The 22411-nt window shown below is 42.7% G+C and overlaps 2 protein-coding genes across 3 annotated transcripts in view; one reads left to right on the top strand and one right to left on the bottom strand.

Annotated features, from left to right (window-relative positions):
- ZSWIM8 (zinc finger SWIM-type containing 8) overlaps window positions 1-16739 on the top strand; it is a 47766-nt gene extending 31027 nt beyond the window's left edge. The window contains exons 13-26 of the mRNA XM_072130503.1: window positions 340-523; window positions 2243-2341; window positions 3230-3354; window positions 4252-4486; window positions 6265-6414; window positions 7035-7257; window positions 7344-7633; window positions 9128-9351; window positions 9445-9918; window positions 10385-10553; window positions 10995-11168; window positions 13647-13766; window positions 14038-14216; window positions 15778-16739. Of these exons, the coding sequence (XP_071986604.1) occupies window positions 340-523; window positions 2243-2341; window positions 3230-3354; window positions 4252-4486; window positions 6265-6414; window positions 7035-7257; window positions 7344-7633; window positions 9128-9351; window positions 9445-9918; window positions 10385-10553; window positions 10995-11168; window positions 13647-13766; window positions 14038-14216; window positions 15778-15981 (2850 nt within the window). The 3' untranslated portion in view covers window positions 15982-16739. The remainder of the gene's footprint in view (window positions 1-339; window positions 524-2242; window positions 2342-3229; window positions 3355-4251; window positions 4487-6264; window positions 6415-7034; window positions 7258-7343; window positions 7634-9127; window positions 9352-9444; window positions 9919-10384; window positions 10554-10994; window positions 11169-13646; window positions 13767-14037; window positions 14217-15777) is intronic.
- A 3019-nt stretch (window positions 16740-19758) lies between these two features.
- The window catches only part of NDST2 (N-deacetylase and N-sulfotransferase 2), a 90036-nt gene continuing 87383 nt past the window's right edge, over window positions 19759-22411 (bottom strand). For both annotated transcript variants that reach the window (XM_072130158.1, XM_072130159.1), the window contains exon 14: window positions 19759-21498. In XM_072130158.1, the coding sequence (XP_071986259.1) occupies window positions 21373-21498 (126 nt within the window). In that variant the 3' untranslated portion in view covers window positions 19759-21372. The remainder of the gene's footprint in view (window positions 21499-22411) is intronic.

The raw sequence follows: 22411 nt of genomic DNA on the forward strand, positions 1-22411 counted from the left end.
CCTGATTCTCCATATGGGGACCTCCAGAATGGGACATGGTGGGGGTGCTAGCAGTAGATCCCCCACTTATCAGCTTGTTATCCCCTATTGTCATGTGGATATGGGATAAAGTAAATAGTTGCTAAACCCCTAGATTATATTGTCACATCCTGTCACAATAATGGGGGACATGAATGTGTGGGAAATTAAAATGAAAACTGAAATTTCTCAGGATTGGTCTTGCATAGCCCAATATAAAATTGAACAAAATGCAGTTACAATTAACTAGTGATCCACATTAGTTGCTCATTATTTTGCTACCCCTGTTTTACAATTCCACACTTCTGTATTTCATTGTAGGTAAAGTTGGCATACCAAGAATCTGAGATCGTCTCTCTTCTCAAGAAGATTCCTTTAGACGCCAACGAAATGAACACTATTCGTGGACGCGCTAAAGACCTGCGAGATGGCACACTGTGCGACTATCGGCCTGTGCTTCCTCTTATGTTGGCCAGTTTTATTTTTGACGTCCTTTGTACCCCAGGTATGTCTTTTTATCTAGATTGACTACCATATGATCAGCATTGTTTACAGGCTTTCCTGGATATAGATATCTGGCTCTATTTACAGTGAAGTGTTTGTGCCTGAATACTGCATCTCCACTCTCATTCAGTGGCATAAGGCCTAAACTTGCAGTAACCCGACTTGACAACTACCATCAACTTGTGTTCATGGTTGTGTTGATGATGTACAATCCTTAGATTCAGATGTTTTAAAGCAAGAGACCATTCATAGTGTTAGATTTAACCCACTGTGTCCACAAGAGGGCATTGCCGACTACATAACTGATTTATGCTTAAGTGGATTAGATGCTTCTAGATTTATAGGGCAGGATTATTTTTGCACACAATGAGCCATTATCAATGATCAGACAAATCTGTGCTCATTCACTGTTATTTACATGCAGCCATTGCACTTTATACCATATACAATGTATGCAACAAATAAATTATTCCCTTGGAAAACATGTGATCAACCAACAAATGAGCATTTGCTTATCCTTCACCTTCAACAAATTCATTCAGGCCACTGGTAAGGTGGTTTGTTCAAATCTTTGTTTAGATGATCTGCCTATAGAGGGGGTGTTGGTGCCCCTTCTTTTTATAACAAAGGTTAGAAGATGGTTTAGGATTTCCTGACACAAGTCTAACTTCTGTATTCTTGAATCCATGGATACACTGGAGAATAATTTTCTTTACTGGGCTGAAAATCATTGTAATTGAAGCCTGCTGCTCAACCGATATATTTGGAAACCCGTTACATGATATATAAGGCACATTTCAAACCTTTGACGGGCTCTTCCTTTGTTTTTGCTGAAAACTGAGAAAGAGCCACGTAGGGTCTTGAAATGCGACTTAGGCTGTGTGTAAGTGTACATGAACGGCTGTTCCCTCAGTGGTGTCACCCATCCTGCCAAGTGACGCTCATCAAGCCTGGAAGAGGGATGCAATTTGCTGCATCCGCTCCCCATAGCAGTACATTATCCCCACTGAAACACACGTCGCTCAGCCGGAAGGCTGCAGGATGAAAAGACATAGCTTGCTTTCTCGACATATACATTTAGCGTATGCATAAAATGTGGTGTGAACCCAGCCTTATGTTGCATTTTGATTGAACTAAAGAAAATTAAGTCACAACTCAAGCTTCTTGGTCAGCACCCTTTGTTCAGTGGAGGGAATTTTACAGTATTTCCACACTGGTATAGTACATGCCCAGTGTGCACACTGATGGGTGTAATGTATAATTCTGGTTAACCCGTTCACGACCCGTGACGTAATAGCACGTCACGGGTCGGCCGCGGCTGCATGAAGATGGCTCACGCGCTGAGCCCTCTCCGTAGCCGGTAAGTCTTTGCTGCATATTGCCAGCACCGATCGCGGGTGTTTTCCCGCTGATCGCCGCCCTAGAACTGATATACATATAAATAAACAGTGAAAATCATAAACACATTAGGTGTCCGGAAAAGCCTGATCTATCAAAAAATAACGGTTTTTCACTGTTATGGATTTTTGATCATGTGGAGTGAAAAATGAAAATTAAAAAAACAAAAAAGGGCGAGGTCCTGAAAGGTTTAATTGTTAGCAATATTTATATTATTACATAGAAGTGTCCAAAAAAAGGGGTCAAAATCCATTTTAAATGCAATATTTAGAATAAAATGTATGAGATTACATCCGCATGACTCTGACTATTTGTCTTGCAGTGGTATCCCCAACAGGTTCTCGTCCTCCAAGTCGCAACCGTAACAACGAGATGCCTGGGGATGAAGAGCTGGGTTTTGAGGCAGCTGTTGCTGCGTTAGGTAAGTCATTTACGTATGAAGCGGCCTCACAGATTTCTCTCTAATTGTTTGTTTTGTCGTTTAATTGAGCCGTTCCTTCTCCGGCATTGTGCCTCTCTATTGTGCGTTATGCAGCGCGGCAGCAGGTTTGTGTCGCCACTATAAAACAAATATGTATTTAAAGCACCTTACACATGTACATAATAGATTTGTCTCTGCATATAAACCCAGCGGCGTAATGATAGACGGCCACAGATGTAACCGTTATTGTTAATGAGCCGCGGTATAACGACAATCATTAACTATAATTGTTATGTCTGTGGAGCTGAAATGATTGGCTCCAGCTAATGACTGCAGCGTTCATTGGACACGCTTTAATAATAATTATTGGTTGGCAATAGTAAACTCTTTTGCAGTGTTTGCTGAACTAGGAAGACGACGCTTCAATTAAAATGTTTTTAACTTATCTGCACATACATGATACTACATGGGATGATACGGTGGGTACAGAAAATATTCAGACCCCTTTTAATTTTTCACTTTGTTTCATTTCAGCCAATTGATAAAATAAAAAAAAATATTTTTTTTTTGCTCAATAATACACTCTGCCCCCCATTTTGACAGTGGAGGGGATATGTCTCTGAAACTTGATCCTTATAGTAGAAACCGGCAATACTGGGGAAGTGGTCCTGTCAAAGGACAGTCTTTTCTTTGCCTCACTCTTGTTGCCGAGACCCATCACAGTAAAGTTTTTCTTGTTATGTTGTGTCATGATGCGATGCTGCATATCATGGGATATCAGCTGCTCTAAAGATCACTTTGTCCCATTTATTCTCCATCTCTTGAATATCAGTGTAAAGTCTGAAACAAATTGCCTTTAATTGCTTTTTTTCTGACTCATTTGCACAGGCATGAAGACGACAGTCAGTGAAGCAGAGCATCCTTTGCTTTGCGAGGGAACAAGAAGAGAGAAAGGAGATCTGGCACTAGCTCTAATGATTACCTACAAGGATGATCAATCCAAGCTGAAAAAGGTATTCAGACAACAACATGTATCCAATACATCACAATCTCGGTGCCTTTTGTTCAGCTTGGTAAAGCAGAAGTGTAAATGGAAAGCTTCACTATAGCTTATTTATGAGATTGTACACTGTCAACTGGAAATAGTCTCCGAATGCTTGAGGTGGGTTGTGCCTAAGCATACAACAATCTGTGTGTGACCTTATGGACTTAAAGGAAATCTACCAACAGGATTAAGGATTGTAAACCAAGCACACTGACATACTGGTGTGTGCCCCCTCTGGCAGGATCTACTCTTCTCTAAGCTTCCTTTGCTCTTGTTATTAAAGGGCATCTACCAACAGGATGAAGGACTGTTTGCAAATGAGCCTGAGGGGCTCCAAGCTCCATAGGTGTTTATTTGCATACAGGCTTCTGGTGCTAGATGTCCTTTAAGGAAAAAAAGTTTTTAAATACATGCAAATGAGGGGCTCCAGGATCCAAAGGATATAATTTAAATTTTTTTTTTTTTAATACCGTGCTTAAGAAGCCAAAAGAAGAGTGGTTCATGCTAGATGTGAGGCACACCAGTATGTCAGTGTTCTTGGTTTACAATCCTTCATCCTGGTGGTAGATTTCCTTCAAGGCAACATAGTGAGGCTATAGGCTATATGAGACACTGCCCTCTCAAGGGACTACTGTCCTCTAATGTATTGTCGTCTATACCGGACAATATCCCTACAAGGTTTCATAAATAGGGGGTACCTGTTGAAATATACAAAAGGACTCCTTGGACTTTTGTTAAGATTATGATTATGAGTATGGTTCCAATGCAGCCAACATACAACATAAGTAAAGCTCTTTGTAGCTTGTAATTCTAGTCGCTTTTGTTGCTCAGATGCTTAATTCTCTCTTTCTATATCTAAATCCAGATTCTGGACAAGCTGTTGGATCGTGAAAGTCAAACCCACAAACCTCAAACTTTGAGTTCCTTCTACTCTTCCAGTAAGCCAACAACAGCCAGTCAAAAGTCTCCCTCTAAACATGCGTCACAGTCTACGACAGCCATTCTAATATCAGGTAGCCCAGCCACTCACCAGCAGCCCGGTGTTACCACCACAGTCCATGGAGGGATTTCTGAGAACTTCTCTGAGAAGAACACACAAGGTAACCTTACTTATTGTTTATCCTTGCATATTGTCATGCTCAATGTGATTGTGTTAGAGTTCTCTCATCTATGAACATGTGTATGCTGCAAAATCTTAGACTTGCCCAATAACACTTAATTTTCTACCGTTTTGACCTGTTCTAGGGCAAAATAATTTCACATTAAAGGGAGATTCACACGAAGACAAGATTCTTAAATATACTCAGGATAATAAAATAACACATTCTTTAATTCAATTTAGTTTAAAAAACATACATAATTTCAGTCCTGGTGTATACAATTTTGGTTGCCCTGGGATCCAACCATAAATTTTCTGACTATAGCTGGGCAGGGCAGCTTCTTATCATGAATAGCTTCTTCTGTCTGCACGATGCAGTACTCTCTGCCTCCCCCTCCATTGCAAGACCAGTCCAGACACGGTCACCTTCTGCCGGCAAGCAACCTCCAGAGTTTACTCTACAAGCTACAGAAAAGATAGTGGGGCAGATTTACTTACCCGGTCCATTTGCGATCCAGCGGTGCGTTCTGTGCGGTGGATTCGGGTCTTCCGGCGATTCACTAAGACAGGTCCTCCGACGTCCACCAGATGTCGCTGCTGCGCTGAAGTTCCCCGAGGTCCGCCGGAATGCACCATCCTATACCTGGTGAAGGTAAGCCCGTGTACCGTGACACTTTTTTAAAATTTTTTTAAATGCTGCGGTTTTTCAGAATCCATCGGGTTATCGTTCGGCCAAGCCCCCCGATTTCCACCGCGTGCATGCCGGCGCTGATGCGCCAAAAACCCGGGGCAATACAGGGAAAATCGGTGCAAATCGGAAATATTCGGGTAACACGTCGGGAAAACGCGAATCAGGCCCTTAGTAAATGACCCCCAATGTCTTTATCCAAAGGAGGAGGGCACTCTGTGTGTGTGTGTGTGTGTTATAGCTGAGATGTAGCAGAGGTGACAGTGTGTCATGGTGTGTTATATCCATCTCATATCCCTGATCTGTCTCGTTTCTCTTTTCCTACGTGTCAAATACTAGTAGAATATTCAGAAGCTAAATAAAAGTGTAGCTAGACCCTGTGTCCTGATAATGTAACCACATTGTGAGCACAGCATCTCATAGGAATAAGACTGAGGAAAATTGTAAAGTAAGGTGTTAAATATTAGTTTTAACCCCTTCATTACCGAGGTTCATTGTTACCCGAATCTCCAGGTCAAATTTTGCAGTTCTGTTCTGCTAGTTTGTGATAGTTATATTAATGATATGTTTTTTCTTTTGTTTAGTACACAAATAACTAAAACATTTTAAACATTTTTTTTTCCATTAAAGCTTGTTTTTAATAAGCACTGAGTTGAATAAACCTGAATGTACCAAAATATGTTAAAACTGTGTACATTCTTTGCGGCTTACACACGTCCCCATGTATCTCAAATGGTTCCACAGTCCCATGCATGAACAGACTGCCTGGGTGACAAATTATGGCGCAGGTCCTATTCCTGCTAAAGTTTGGGGCCCAGGCTGATTTTGTACTGTCATCGGCAGGGGAACAGCGCTCACACAGTAATAACAGACAGGACGCACATTCATTTGTATGTGGCCATATAATGCCTTTCACCCATAATCCAAATAACCCTTTTTGAGTAGTGTATCTGTAGCTGAAAGAATGCCTCCCCAGTTGTGTCATTGTGTCAGCGCTGTGGGGTCACTGATCTACATTACCTCATGTCACTACTGAATTATCTGGGTTGGATCTATGGTCTGTACTAGCTTCATTGTGTACCATGTTACAGATGGTTCCCAGAAATCTAGCAATGAACCGGCGGAAGCACAAGTGTACAAGCAAGAAGGAAAAGTTCCAAGCCGCCTTGCATTGGGAAACCGCGGAGGATATAATGGCAGGTGCTGGGGTTCACCAGTGCGTCAGAAAAAAAAGCACACAGGTAATTTTTATGGCAGTAATACGGTATCTGTGGCATTGTATTTGTTGTATCATTGATTCATATAATTGAAGGCAATAAGCTGTCTAATCCTCCTGGTCCATTGCATTCTTAATCACCTCTGGCACCAAGATCCGGTTGTTGTAAACTTCTTCCATTCAAGAATTATGGAGGCTACTTTACTCGTAGTTGTAGTGTTATCATCTCTGATTCTCCGCCGTATCCTGACTCTGAGCTCTACAGGCAGTTCTTTGCTCCTATATTTTCCCTAATATATATTGTCACAAGTGAGACCTTATCTAGACAGGAGTATATCTTTCCAAATCCTATCCAATCCAAAGAATCTACTAGAGATTGACTCTATTCAAGGTGTAGTAACATCTCGACGATGATCAAGAGAAAGTAATGTCCCCTTAGATCTTAGGTGTCATTTCATTGGCTCTAAAATCGTAATATTCCAGCACTGGGGGCTCCCTGTCTGTCTGGCGTATTAGGTTTATTCTTTCCTATTCTTATGCTTTCATTTTCGTTAAGAAACCCCTTTAGTTTTAGTAACAAAAGATTGTTTTCTTTAATGTATCAATATTTTTTATTATACAATTTATATCCGTTTTTAACAAAAGGAATGGCCAGCATTGACAGCAGTGCACCAGAAACGACATCTGACAGCTCCCCAACGCTGAGCCGCAGACCACTGCGTGGAGGTTGGGGTGCTACTCCCTGGGGCCGGGGCCAGGACAGTGACAGTATCAGCAGCTCATCTAGTGACTCGCTTGGATCATCATCTTCTAGTGGGAGCAGAAGGGCAAGTGGTGGAGCCAGGGCCAAGACGGTAGAAGTTGGAAGGTAAGCCCATGCATCTGGTTTATTTAATAGTACACGCAGCAGTATTTCTTCATGTTGGAAGTAACATGATTGTTTCTCTGGTCCAGATACAAAGGGCGTCGTTTGGAGAGCCACGCTCCGCATGTCCCTAACCAACCCTCTGAAGCAGCCGCCCACTTCTATTTTGAGCTGGCCAAGACTGTCCTCATAAAAGCTGGTGGGAACAGCAGCACTTCCATTTTTACACATCCATCCTCCAGCGGTGGACACCAAGGGCCCCATCGCAACCTGCACCTCTGTGCCTTTGAGATCGGTCTCTATGCCCTGGGTCTACACAACTTTGTGTCTCCAAATTGGCTGTCCAGAACCTACTCTTCACACGTCTCCTGGATAACTGGTGAGCGCTAAGAATCAGGTGCAGCAATATCCAAACGGTGATGTACAAAGTCTTTCGTTAGTGTATATTCATGGCGGATGGAAGGATTGTGGTATAGAGAAGGAAGCATTATACAGCATAGCTGTTAGCGGACAGAATATAAGGAGCATGTTATTCCTCCATCATACCAGAGCTCATAAATGCTAATGTCCCTTCTCTCTGCAGCTTCTATGCACATCATCTGTTTGCCAGCAGCAAATATACCAGTTTGTCTATTACTACCATGTTAATGAAGCAGATTTTATACCAGGAACATTGCCAATGTAACCCTGGTTTATGCACACATTTACTATTGACTGATTTTACTTATTGTTTAGTTAAATCACATCGCTTGACTCTATGCCTGTCAGAAAGGCAAAATAATGATGTTTCCAACTTGTAGTCATTAATCACTGAAATCATAGAAACACCTAAAAAATACCCTTTCATTTTTCTTTTTTTTTAACTTTGTATAGAAACTACGAAATTACATAGATCTACGGTTCTAGTATCCAATTAGGACTTCCTGAAGAACCGTGACTTACTCCACACATAAAACATGGAGCTCATATGAAAAATATGACCCTTTGGTCAATAGATATTCTGGCCCACTTTTGCCCTTCGTGTTTCGCTGCTCCAGTCGAGCGGTGTTCTTTTCATTATCTCTATTTTATATAAGTGTATTATATGTAACACATAATATATGTGTGTTAAAACATTGGGCTGTCCCTATCCACCCGATATCTGAGGATGGTGCTATTCCCCTGCCGCATACCCTAGCCAAATATACACGCATTGAACACTACTTTGTTGTGTGCTTACTATAACGCTTGGAGTTTGCACTTTACTGTATATATTTTCTTTTGGTTTTGGCCTAATGGGTAAGGCTTAAATAAGGTAGCGGTATGTGAACCTGGATGGTAGATTGCATCTATATGTTTTAACCTTCATATGAAGTTACTCTGTATAGCCAGTATCTTATTGTGAGGACACTGATTGGTCCTACTTCTCCAACGTTGAGACCCCCGAGGAGCTGTTCGACTGGAACGACGAAAAGCATTGGACAAAAGTGGGTCAGAATATCTATTGACCAAAGGGTGATATTTTTCATATGAGCACCATGTTTTATGTGTGGAGCAAGTAGCGGTTCTTCAGGAAGGCCTTATTGGATACTAGAACCTGACATTTATGTAAATGAAATGTAATTTTTTTAATTTCTTCTAAAAATGTTTGTGCTGAAAGTGATAGAAGCGACTGACTTGTCTGTGTTGGTGGCTACAGCCGGCCAGTTTCACTGTTCTCATTGGCAGAATTGTATCGTGAAGGTTATACATCTACTGCTCGGTTGGTGTGAAACTGATTGAGAGATCAGACTGACCGTGACCCATTGTAGAGCTCTTACTGGATTCTGTACTTTAGTATCACATATTCGTAAGAATCAGAAATTTATTGTGTCAACCAAATTATGAATTCCAGGGCAGGCGATGGAGATTGGAAGTGCAGCGCTAAACATCCTCGTGGAGTGCTGGGATGGCCACCTCACCCCACCGGAGGTTGCCTCCTTGGCAGATCGGGCATCCAGGGCTAGAGATTCCAATATGGTTCGAGCTGCCGCAGAACTTGCTCTGAGCTGCCTCCCCCATGCACATGCCCTGAACCCCAACGAGATCCAGAGAGCTCTGGTACAGTGCAAAGAGCAGGTAGGTACAGCCGGGAGATGACCCCAAGAATAATAGCAATCTTTTATCTATATACCGTTAGATGACAGCTGTGAACCTTGTTTACTTTCCTAGGATAACCTAATGCTAGAGAAGGCTTGCATGGCAGTGGAAGATGCCGCCAAAGGAGGAGGCGTTTACCCAGAAGTCTTGTTTGAAGTGGCTCACCAGTGGTATTGGTTGTATGAGCAAATGGTTGGTGGCACTCCGGCACAGAGGGAAGGAGCTACTGGCTGCAGTACCAGAGGTGCCCGCTCAGTGCCCGAGGCGGTGCATGGACTTACAGACAACAGGATCATACCGGATACCTCCACCGTGACCGTGGCAGCTGCAGTGACTGCTGCAACTGTGGTCCCAGTGATATCCGTGGGGTCTACAATCTACCAGCAGCATACTGCCATGGCCCATGCCCACAGCCAAGGACTACACCCTTACACCACACTACAGACACACATACCCACTGTGTGTAATCCTCAGTACATTGGAATCCCTCGCCAGCAGATCCCGCAGCCTGCAGTCTTCCCAGTTCCAGGAGCATTGTACACACAGGTAAATAACAGAGGGGAGTTACTAATAGTCGGATTAATATCCTTACAGCTGTAACTCTTAGGGTGCAGTCACACATGGCGCGGGTTTTACGTATACTAATGCAACACTACGAGGGGCGGGCCTCAGTCTGATCCCATATGAGATTCCAGTGAAACACATGTGATCGGTCACCAGCACCTTGTATTGTTTAAATGCTAAACACTGGGTGCTGGTTACTGTTCGCATGGGTTTCACTAAATACACATATGTGATCAGGCTGAGGCCCCTCCAATGCGGTAGCGTTATATTACTTAATGCCACGTGTGAATACAACCTTAAGTAGGTTCCAACAAACCCGCTGCATATGTGGCAGATTACGCAGATCAGTGATTGAGTATAATTTTAGTTAGTGAGCATGGCACGTGTATTGTACTCAGGCATACGTAACACTCTGCCCAGGCTAATGACTGTCATTTTCCTCTTGCAGGGCGTTCATCCAGCGTTTATCGGAGCCCAGTATCCGTACACAGTGACAACTCCTTCTATAGCAGCTACAGCTGTGTCCTTTCCAGGGGCTCCTGTCCCTTCAGTGACACAGATCGCTGTCCATCCTTATCATACAGAAGCAGGACTGTCGCTGACATCCAATGTAGCAAGTAAGTAAGAAAAACCCTGGCGGGTGATAGCATTGTAGTGCCATACTTCTACCAGTAGGTGCTGCTAGTGTCCCGCACTGTGGAGGCAGTAATGGAGAGATTACTGTAACCACAATTCACATTGACTTGAGATGTAGATGTGTACCGAGGATATTCAGGCCAAGCATCATTTGCGTTATCAGGACATAACTTTATCCAATATGTAAATATTTATCTTGTAATTTACAATGTAATTAATCTTGTCATTCAGAAGACTTAGTTGTAGTTTAATGTTTGCTAGGCAGACAAATGTATAACTTTTGGAATTGGATCAGATTCCTGGACTCCACTATCATATAAGGAAGGCCCAGCTGTGACTGTTCTCTAGTGCACATGTGCATAACCTGGCCTGAGAGAATAGGAAAATAGTTAATTGATAATCTGTCACTTTCCTGATTCCAGTAGGGAGTGTTCACACAGGAACTGCATTTCCAGCAATCCCCGGCACTAGCCTGACAACACTTACCACTCAACCTACACAGCTGGTTACAGGGAGCTTCCCTGTGGAGGATGAGCAGCACAGTCAACCAGTCAGTCCACAGGGCTTGCACTACCTCCACTCTGCTTATCGTGTTGGTAAGTGTAAATATGTTTCACTTCTAGGATGATTTTATATCTCTATGTTGAGCCCCCTGCAGGACATGCTCGGATCATGGGAACGGACCCCTGTGCTGGTCAGATTCCCTGGACTGCGCACAGAGTAATGGACATATGATGCAAGGAGTCCCCGTCTGCCAGCTGAACAGCAGCTCCAACAGCGTTAGTAATTGTTCGTCTGGCAGGCATGGAGTCCTTGTGTCATGTTTTACATGTGTGGTGCTTTTTTTCCCCCATTCTTCTTCCTGGAAATGTATGGAGTAATCGACAGGAAAGCATGAAAGTGTAACACTGAGCCAACATAAGCAGGAATTTAATATCATGTGTGTCCCCCTTGTCAATGCAGGGTTTCCCTATTTGTTCCATTTTTTTTTTCTTAAAAATTGTCATCATAAAAGGAAATCTACCACCAGGATAAAGGATAGTAAACCAAGCACACTAACATACGGGTGTGCGCCCCCTCTGGTAGGATCTGTTCTTCTTTCAATTTACTTTACCCTTGTTTTTACAAAAACAAGGCTTTAGAAATTGTTCAAATAATCCTGAGGGGCTCCATAGGTTTTCATAAAAACTGGTGCCCCTTAGGCTCATTTGCATATTTTAAGCCTTTTTTTGTAAAAAACAAATGCATAAGAAGCATAATGAAGAACAGATCCTGTCAGAGGGGGCACAGACCAGAATGTCAGTGTGCTTGGTTTACAATCCTTCATCCTGGTGGTAAATCTCCTTTAACTTATAACTGGAAAGTCATCTCATTTTACAAATTCAGTTTAAGTGCAATGTGTAACCGCTGACGTGTTACTGCTATAGAGTGTGTAATGTCTATTATCCAGTGTTCTTCTGTTTGCTAGCGAGCTGCCTCAAGTCAATGGATGCCAAGCAACAATTGCAAGTACCAGTCAATGGAAAGAGCATTACTTGTTAGATAGTGTGTGCTCCTCCTGGACAATGTAGCTGAATAGCAGTCACTTGTTGTAGTATAAATGGCAGCGATAGAGAGTGACATTAATAACATTCCTATAAGTGCAGTCATACACCACAGCAATAAGGCCTGTGATGTGGAGAAACTGCTCTCTGTTATCACCACCATCACTGAAAATATAGTAATTCCACCAGCAATGTGCGATCCAAACTATAAGACACACAACAGATTTTGACATAATAAAAAAAGAGAAATTAAAATTTGCTTGGTTGTCATACAAAGATCTTGGCAATATCTCCTACACACGGCCCTGTTACACCTGAGCACAAACACACGGCTCTACTACGCGCGGCTCTACTACGCGCGGCTCTACTACGCGCGGCTCTACTACGCGCGGCTCTACTACGCGCGGCTCTACTACGCGCGGCTCTACTACGCGCGGCTCTACTACGCGCGGCTCTACTACGCGCGGCTCTACTACGCGCGGCTCTACTACGCGCGGCTCTACTACGCGCGGCTCTGGCTCTCAACCGCTTCCAATTACTAAACCCCCTACATAACTTCAGCTCTCACCCCACTATAGTTAGTAACGCCATTCGCCCACATCTGCTCTTTATCCCCTCTGAAACATTGCCCTCCAGGGGCGTAACTACAGTGGTAACAGCCGCTATGGGGCCCAAAGTGTCAGGGAGCCCCGTCACCCAACCTGACTGTAAAGATTGGAGGATGTGCACCATTAAAGAGGACCTTTCACCCCTGAAAAATACCCCAAACAAATATGTTCCCCCTAATCCTGTCCCCAGCCACTTTTATATTTATTTAATTTTTATTTGTGTGTGCAAACTTAGTTTTAATCGAGAAGTTGGATCGATTAAAACTAAGTTTGCACACACAAATTTTAATAAGAATTGAATAACTATAAAGGGGCTGGGGACAGGATTAGGGGGAACATTTTGGTCGGGCTATATAACTGGGGTGACAGGTCCTCTTTAAATACATATTATTCTGCACATTGTACTTGTATAACATATATGTGATGAATATATGCTGTCTGTATATGGTGTATGGTCTGTATATAGGATGTACGTCTATATATACTCTTATTTGTGTCCCAGAGTGTTTAAATGTGTTTATGAGTGAAGAAATTCATGTTTCGGGTATATAAATGTCTCTTCTGCAGAGAACAGGCAGCTCATAACATGTGACTTGCCTGGTCATGTGACTTTAGACAGTCACATGACCTGATGATGTCAGGAAAGGTCCTTTTACCTTACTGTCAGGACTCTAAAAGAGGGAGGGAGGGAGCAGCGCTGAGGTTGTGCTCTCCCTGAGACCGGGTGAAATGCTTTGTTAGCGCTGCACCTGATCTCTAGGACAGCAGCTCGGAGGGTCTGGTGGTGCTGGATTCTCCTGACCTTCAGACTACTAGACATAGGCACCATTTTGGAAAGATTTCTTTTCTTGCTAAAGTGTGTCTTATAACTTATTAAGAAAAACTGCAGTTTCAGAGAATAACGGGATCTATTTCCCCCCAGGAATGCTGGCATTAGAGATGTTGGGTCGCAGAGCCCACAATGACCACCCCTACAACTTCTCCAGAAGCCCTCCTTACACCGAGGACGTGAAATGGCTCCTGAGTTTAGCTGCCAAGTTAGGTAAGCATCGGTTCTGATAATGGATCAGTAGCCACTATACTGTGCACTGCGAATATCAATTGCCTTTGATTGCTGAAGCTTTTCTTCCCATCTCCATTAATGAGATGTTTATGCATCCAGCGCTGTGACCTTCTCAGAGGAGGCATGTGGCAGGTATCTGGCCCGCAGTGACCGGCGGGAAAAGACATTGACAATGCCGTTGTCTTTCACAATACGATGAGTTGGGCACCTGTATATAAAGTTCTGATTTATTATTGTTCCTTTCTAAAAGGTGTCAATTATGTGCATCAGTTCTGCGTTGGAGCAGCCAAGGGTGTGCTGAGCCCCTTTGTACTACAGGAGATTATTATGGAGGCACTTCAGCGGCTTAACCCTGCGCACATCCATAACCATCTGCGTACCCCTGCATTTCACCAGCTGGTACAGCGCTGTCAGCAGTCCTACATGCAGGTAACTTCTCCTTATGTTGTGTATTAGATTGGTGGTAGATGGTATATACAGGCAGTCCTTGGGTTACATACAAGATGGGGGCTGCAGGTTTGTTCTAAAGTTGAATTTGTATGCAAGTCGAAACTATATATTTTAGGTATATATATATATATATATATACCTATTTTTTTTTTCCTGGTCTTTAAAACGACAGCTAGGGAGACCTGTATTTCTATAATTATCATTGTATAGAACGGATAGGAGCTTCGTAGAGTTCAACTCCTATTCATACTGTGGTTTTATGTTCTGTAGATCTTATGGTATGACTGATGTCACATCTTCTTGACAGTATGTGGAGCCATCAGTGTTCAGACTATAAGTATACTCCTTGCACCAGTAGCTGATAGCAAGGGGAAGCGGACCACATGCCCCAGCATTCCCAAACTATTATCTGATACCTATGGACAAGATCAGTGGGGACTAGAGCTCGTTTCAGTTTTGATATGATATAAAAGAGTAACTTTATCAGTAGTATTGATGCATTTATCTCCCTCTGAAATTTGCCACTGAAACGTATCTATCACCAATTTCCATAAGATTTTTGTGACCAGTTTGCCTCAAAGTTGCATGAAGGCGCCTGTGTGTTCAGTGCTAATTTTTGTTAAATACAATTCACTATTATACATAAAAGCACAAAGATTTTGTTTGTCTGTAGCTTTAGCGTATACGTTATTGTTGTGTGTAGGCTTTGGCTTGGATGTTATTGTTAGGACATTTGCATGCGGAGCAAGTTTATTCTGAGAAACTGCCTCAATGCCTCAGCTGATACATGAAGGTGTACTAAACGTTTAAGTTGGGCCCTTACAGTTTTACAGATTCCTGTAGATCCTACGAGCATATACCTGTAGCGATTATATGGATGCAATCTACACAGGTTGAGCTTTTACATTTAGGAGAGATGTGGTGCATATTATTCTCTGTTTGGGTCACATTTTAACCCCCCAAAATTCATTTATGAATTTAAAGTATTATTTTTGTCCAATACTAAAGTCAAAATGCAGCTACAAACTGCAGAGTGAAATTATGACAATGTGATGGGTATCTTCAGAAAGGTATTTGGTGTATGTATCTTCAGAAAGGTATATGGTATATCATCCTAGACTTCCACTGAAGTCAAAGGGGGACGAAGAATTTATGATCACCAATACACTTAACTATAGTTCTGCAGAACTTACAAAAAAAAAAAAATCTCCCCCCCTCCCCAAATACTAAAAGCCCCAACGTCTACACCTGTAACCGGCAGCTACAATCCACCAGCAGTCTCCATGATTTCAAGCTCCATTGATAACAATTGGAGGATGTGTTGGGTATCAGATATGGAAGATATTTGGAGAAGGTACTAGACAAAAAAAAAACACACTGCTAAAAAGTTTCCAAAAGGTGCATTATGTTTTGTTATGATATAAAAATGTTGATCAAAACCTCGGCCTTCCCTTCCAGTAGTTTGGCCACGGTAAATGCTTATACCTTGCAGCTATATAGTTGTCCGGCTGCTGACCTTGTACCTTCTGTTCTTCTGCAGTACATCCACCATCGGTTGATACATCTTACCCCGGCGGACTACGACGACTTTGTAAACGCCATCCGCAGCGCCAGGAGTGCGTTCTGCCTCACCCCCCTAGGAGCCATGCAGTTCAATGACATTCTCCAGAACCTGAAGAGAGGGAAGCAGACCAAGGAGCTGTGGCAGAGGGTGTCCCTGGAAATGGCCACATACTCACCTTGACCCTCAGTAAGAAAAAAGACATTTCTTTCACCTTACAAGTGAGTAGCGCACACACCATGGCTTCCACCTGCAGGACTTGTGGCCCCCCCCTTCTTCTAGCCAAGCAATAGGACTAGATGGTACCGTGACATTTGTGAACCAGCTCTATATGATATGTTGTGGATCTAGGAGCAGCAGTGAAACACATTGGTCTGAACACCAGAACTATTTGTACAAGGTTGGAATTTTTTTTTAATATATATATATATATAAAAATATATACACTATTTTAGTTAACACATTACAGATCACGTTTAACGTTTCCTGGTATGACGTGACCCCGCCCCCTTTCACCTGGCTTTGACGTTATTGGTTGGGACTTTGTTCAGGTCTGCTTATCGTTGTTACATAGGACGTTTTCTTTTTGCATAGTGTATGTTTGTCTTCATTCTGTTGTTTGGATATGCTAAATATTTATTTTGGCTTTTTCTTCCTCCTCCTTCTATAGTATTTACCTTTTTCCCAGCCAATAGTCACAGCTCAGGAGCCTCGAAAGGAAATGTAAGACCCTGTTCCTGGCTATGTGGAAGGGCTCAGTATGTGTTTTAATGGGGGCACAAAAGGGGAATGTTATTTGCCAACAAGGACATTTCAGTCTGTGTGTTCTGCCTCACCTGACAGCAGAATATTAATATTTTCATTCTCTTTTTCCTGGTAGTTTCATGCGTTGTTGTCTTATTTTTGTTTCCTAATTAAAAGGAAAATATTCTTTACATCAACTTTGCCTTATGTATTTATTTTTTTTCCCCTGTGCCCAAAACTAACCACTAATGTATTTACTGTGGAGTTTCTGTGCTCAGTTTCTAAAACATTTCATTTTATGACTGTGTAGAAAATTGGTCAACATGATAAACCAGGCACCTTGACTGCAGTAATCTTCTTGTCCATGGCCTCCTTCCTTCTAAAATCAACATTTAAAATTATGCTAAAGATCCTGGGGGTGTGTCCAGAGCCCCTCCGTGATGTCTTTTTCACTTGTTTGCATGAGCAGAAGACGGTTCCTTCCCCCCTGCTGGATCAGGTGACCGTTAAACATGTTCTGCTCATTGTAACAACAAATGAAAAGACATCGCCGAGGGGCTCTGGAAATGCCCCCCAGACTCATTAGCATAACTTTAAAGGTTCATTGAAGGAGAGAGGCCATGGATAACAAATATATGAAGATTACCACAGTCACGGTGCCTGGATCTATGCGGGAGTTCTCCTGGTTTATCATGATGGATTTTGATGGTAGATTTCATTTTTGATTGTCTATCAGGGGTTTTGACTTCTCATGACAGGAAATACTCAGATACCATAGAGGACAAGCCTGACACTGTGACAGTGGCCCCTTTAACACCCCTGCTTTATATAAACTATTACCAGTAAATACAGTTACGTGTTCAGCTCAACCCACAGCATACTATTTACTGGTAGCGTTTTTGGACAACCCCTTTAATTCCTGCTGTAAAGCCAGCAGGACGAAAGGACACATGACCCGCTGACGGCGATCCCAATCTCATGTGCCCCAGAAGCTTTACCAGTGCAAGTCCTATATGGATGACCTATTAGGGTCTTTTACAAACCCTGGTAAAGTTTTGTGACTGTAAGGATCAGTCAGTGCTGAGAAGCAACTACATTTTATTACAGTTTAATACCTTATTCTATCCAGTCATGCAAATCCTACTACTACACACATCGGGGTAGATTTAGAAAAATAAAAATTGAATGTTAGTCTTCAGCTGTACCAGATTTATTGGCTGGGTGATAAATCTGGTTTCAGGCCTCATATAGACAATGGGCCTTTCCAGCCCGGGTGGAGATGTGAGGGGTATTAGGAATAGGTTTGAGTTGTGACCCCCAGGCTCAGTCCTGGGGTAGTGACACAGTGGCCTCAGTGCGTAATAGAAGTCAATGGCGAACACAAGCTTACAGCCACCGAAATACAATAATGTGCACAAGGTCTTATTAGTTTACCCTGAAAAACACAGCATTCATGAAAAGTTTTAACTTTCTTTTGGCACAAAAAGTCCCAAACACATTGCAGATTGGATTATGCCCCCATTACTGTGTCTTCTACAGCCCGCAGTTTATCCTCACTTGGTGCCCACTGGCTTGTTCTCCTTTTAGAAAGAAGAGTCTAAAAAAATTGAGATTGGATCAGTTTGATAACATTGAGCTTAAACGGGTTGGCTGCTTTACCCCATATTTTTTGTAATGTGTGTGTGTGTGTGTGTGGGGTTGCAAGATATTAGGTAATTTACCAATATACAGCCATTAATAGCTCTGCTCTGCTTTTCTGTAACATGAAGCCTCCTAAAATGGCAGCAGATGGAGGGTCACGTGATCTCTAACTGGTGAATGTTCATGAACAGATCGAGATCCCTGAAGCCATTTTATGGACAGGAATATCTGGCTGATGAGGAGTAAAGAGGTGCTGAAATACTAAGAGATGTATATTAGTAAATTACCCAATATCCTCCCACACACATTACACAAACGTGTGGGAGGCAGGATATTGGGTAACTGACCAATATCCATCTATTAATCCTTCTCCGCTATACTCATCATCAGCCAGACATTCCTGTCCATAAAATGGCTTCAGGGATCTCTATCTGTCCGGGAATAATTGCCAGTCAGATCACATGACCCTCCATCTGCAGCCATTTTATGGACAGTAATGTCTGGCTGATGAGGTAAAAGACAGGAGGCTTCACTTTACATATCAAGATAGTGGGGCAGTACTATTAATAGATGTATATTGGTAAATTACCTAATATCCTAGCGAAACACACACACACAAGGTAAGTTGTTAACCAAGAGACCTTCACGAGAAAACCACTGTAGGATCACCTCAGGCCGATTCAGGATGTATCCTTACAACACAAAATACTTAAAGGGAACCTATCACCTAAATGACTAGTCCGCTCTACAATTCCCTCTTATGTGAAATCTCACTTGTTTACCTGTAAAAGAAAAAAAAAAAAAAAGTCTCCTCCAAAGTCAGGCAAATGACTCGACTCATCTCATGTGAAAATGAGATGAGTCAAGTTTAGTGGTTGCAGGGAGAGTGTCACTTCAGAATTCATTGACTCCTGTCCTATAGGACATAGCAGCTTTTTGTGCCATATTAAAGAGAACAATCTCCTCTTCTGCAGGAATCGTTATCTGCAGCTTGCATTGCCAACTCTGTCTTTAGCTGCCTGTACCTGATCACAAAGCCATAAGCCTTAAGGATCTCCTCTTTAGATCACATATCTTTAATGATTTAGAACAAGGTACTAGAACCAAAAGATAGGGGTAAGAGGAGTCATATTTGCCAGACAGTTTAGTGGGGTAAAACCTGGTGTCAGGTTCTCTTTAAATCTTTGGCATTGTTGATGCCTGTACACCAGGAATCCACCTGAGATGTGAATATATCCATAAACTAACAAGTTGTACTTTGTGCCAAAAACCTCTAAATGAAATAAATGGCACAAATAGCTTGATGACCCTCCCGCATTGTCACTGGGACAGCGCTCAGCCTCTCCTCAAGAGTGGTAAAGCACTTGTAGAGCCCCAGAAAGCAACAACCTTAAAGGGGTAAGTACACGTCATGGATTTATTGTTTTTCCATGTGGGGGTTTTATAGGATTCTTAACTTTACTGTTTAACTCCTGAGCCGTGCAGAGCACCCAAACACCCGACAGTAAGTGTGCGACGCAAACTACCAGAAGTCTGATATACAATAAAAGTAGAGAAATGATGACAAAGCCGACATATAGTGAATCCACGAATGCTACTTCTAGCTTTTATTTCAATGTGTTCAGCTACGAGAGCCAAAAATTTCTCCATTATCATCATTCAATGTGAATGACACAATACATGAGGGTCCAGTGCAGTAGGGGGACAGGGAGCTTGGTGACAATATACCACATGTAGCTTTTTTTTTCCCCCTTCGTTTTTAGACATTTTGGTCGTACGGTTTCTCTAACCCACTGGGGGGAAAAAAAAAAGGTACATGGCATAAAATACTATATCGTATACTATTTACAGCTCAACATACAAGAGTAAATGGACCATTTTACAAAATACACAATACCTACAGATTAACGTAAGAAGCTTGTGTAGGAATGCCCCTTATCCATCTGCTCTCCCTCCCCTCACATTCTGGTAAGACAACACAATATTGTGTACAGCTGAACCGTAGGACACAGGGAATCGCTGTGGAATGACGGACGATTAAAAACTCATGTGAGAAGAAAAAAAAAAAATACGGGGAAGTAAAAAGTGAAGAGAGCACGGTCTGCAGCGGATTGCCGCTCTCATTCAAGGAATTGTTTAACATTACATGGAATGTTTATTGTGCAAAACCTTCAAGCAGGATCAGACGTGGTCAATGTAACCTAAAAAAATGAACAGGGTTAAAGGTCAGGGGGTAAGTCACATTGCCCTCCAGCGTTCACCAGCTACAATGGCTGGATGGCATTCCTAGCAGCCAAATGAAGTCCAATGAGGAAGGGCATGCTGGGAGTGGTAGTCTTCTCAATCATATCCCAATATGTCTTGGTGTCGCACATAACTGGAAGCCATGTGCATCTATTTACACGTGATGTATGGAGTTAATACTGAAATCTGTAGCATCCCCCTCCCTCCCCTGACAAATACGGATCAGCTGTTCTCAGAAATGCACAGCCCAGAGAAAAAATATTTATACAGAAAAATAAAACACCGTAATCCGATTTACAGGAAATTACCGTTCTGCTCCTCTATAGGGGGAGAAGGACCGAGTCATCTCCTGAGCTTCCTGTTCAAGAGAAAATGGAAACGTTTGAGTCCATGTTGTAACACGGCGTGCCAAAAAACTAATCATGTTCATAGCCTGTAAGCAAGAAGGGGAAACCATTGTGTACCAGGAGACCCGATTGTAGACTTCCTCTGGAAAGAGCAGCAAGACAAGTAGGAGTTGTGGCCCTTCCATAAGGTAATGATCTGTAGAAATCCATCATGGCTCTCGGCCTTGTTCACACAAGAGATAAAATGGACTTGAATGCTCTTTTCCACAGCTTGAAGAAACAAGAGGACCTGCTATGAGTGCAAGTCATCCTACTTCCAAGGGATGGTCATCATCGGAGGGGGGGTCAAATCACGTAATCCAGAACCTTTGCAGATCCATCGATGCCCCAGGGTTTGTTATACATGGTTAACACTTCCATGCATGAGCTGCGGGACTGATTGTTCAGGTCCAGGAGGCTTAGACCTGGTCAGATCATTGCAGTACAAGAGGTCCACATTCCCCACCGATGAGAACTCCCACAGGGAACGCTGAACAGCTGTAGTGCTGATGATCACATGGAAATGGTCGTTGCTGGTGGCCCCTAGCGGAGCACACACTCAGCTTCTGTTGGAATTCTGAAGTTCCTCTCGGAGCCAGGTTGGTAGAGGTTGCCCCAGTCTGTTCAGCAATTTGGATAGTTCAATATTGTTTTCCCGATAAAGGTCCGCGAGGTAACTCCGGGACTAAAAAGAGAAGGAAATGTATAAAGATTTACAGCTTTCCCAGAGACATGTCTGGAATATTTACTCCACCAACGCATAGAGAGACTCTTCTAAAATGTATTATCACTACCACATGCCGATCAACCCCTTTAAACTCTTCTATCCACATGCACACAGTCCCTTTTCAGAAGCCTTATTGCTCATCAGTGCAGGGTCAGGTACTGCTTTGGCTACACGAGAGGCCGGGGATATATCTCAGGCATACAGAGTCTTAAAGGCCGCATGAGGATCCTATATAAGCAGGCCATAGGCTCCTTATTCATTTTGCTGCATAAGAAGTCATCACGGTTATACTGCACTGCAGGATTTCTATCACCTGCTCTGAAGTGAACCGGATCATCAGGTCAAGATGTGGTTATGGGGATGGCAACTGAACATGCAGGTCCACCAGAACTCTGATCATTGGGTGCAGATACATAAGGCTGCATGCGTATTTTGGACACTATACAATATAAGCAGATGTCATACTTTCAACAGTTTACTAATGTGAATATTAAAAGGGGTTGACCAGGAGTTCCATTTTTTTTCTATAAGGCTTAAAAAAAAAGAACATACACTTACTCTTCTCCTCTCTCTTATTCAGTCGCAGCGTTGGCTGGCGGAGCAGTCTCATCCACAGCCTTGGGCTTCCTACAGCCGGAAACTAACGCTGTAGCAGTAGAAGACGTGTGGCTGTGATCGAGATGGCACTGCTGGAGACTGGCAGTGATGGCCAACATTGTGGCTTCACCAGAACAGTTAAGAGATAAAGAACTAACCTTTTTAAGACTCCCCCCCCCCCCCAGCCTTATATAAAAAAAATAATGACTCCTGGACAATCCCTGAAATGTAGTTGTCCTGCAAACATTATTATTCAAACTGAAACAGGAATCCA

The sequence above is a fragment of the Engystomops pustulosus genome, chromosome 11 (assembly GCF_040894005.1).
Source record: "Engystomops pustulosus chromosome 11, aEngPut4.maternal, whole genome shotgun sequence".
NCBI classification, from domain to species: domain Eukaryota; kingdom Metazoa; phylum Chordata; class Amphibia; order Anura; family Leptodactylidae; genus Engystomops; species Engystomops pustulosus.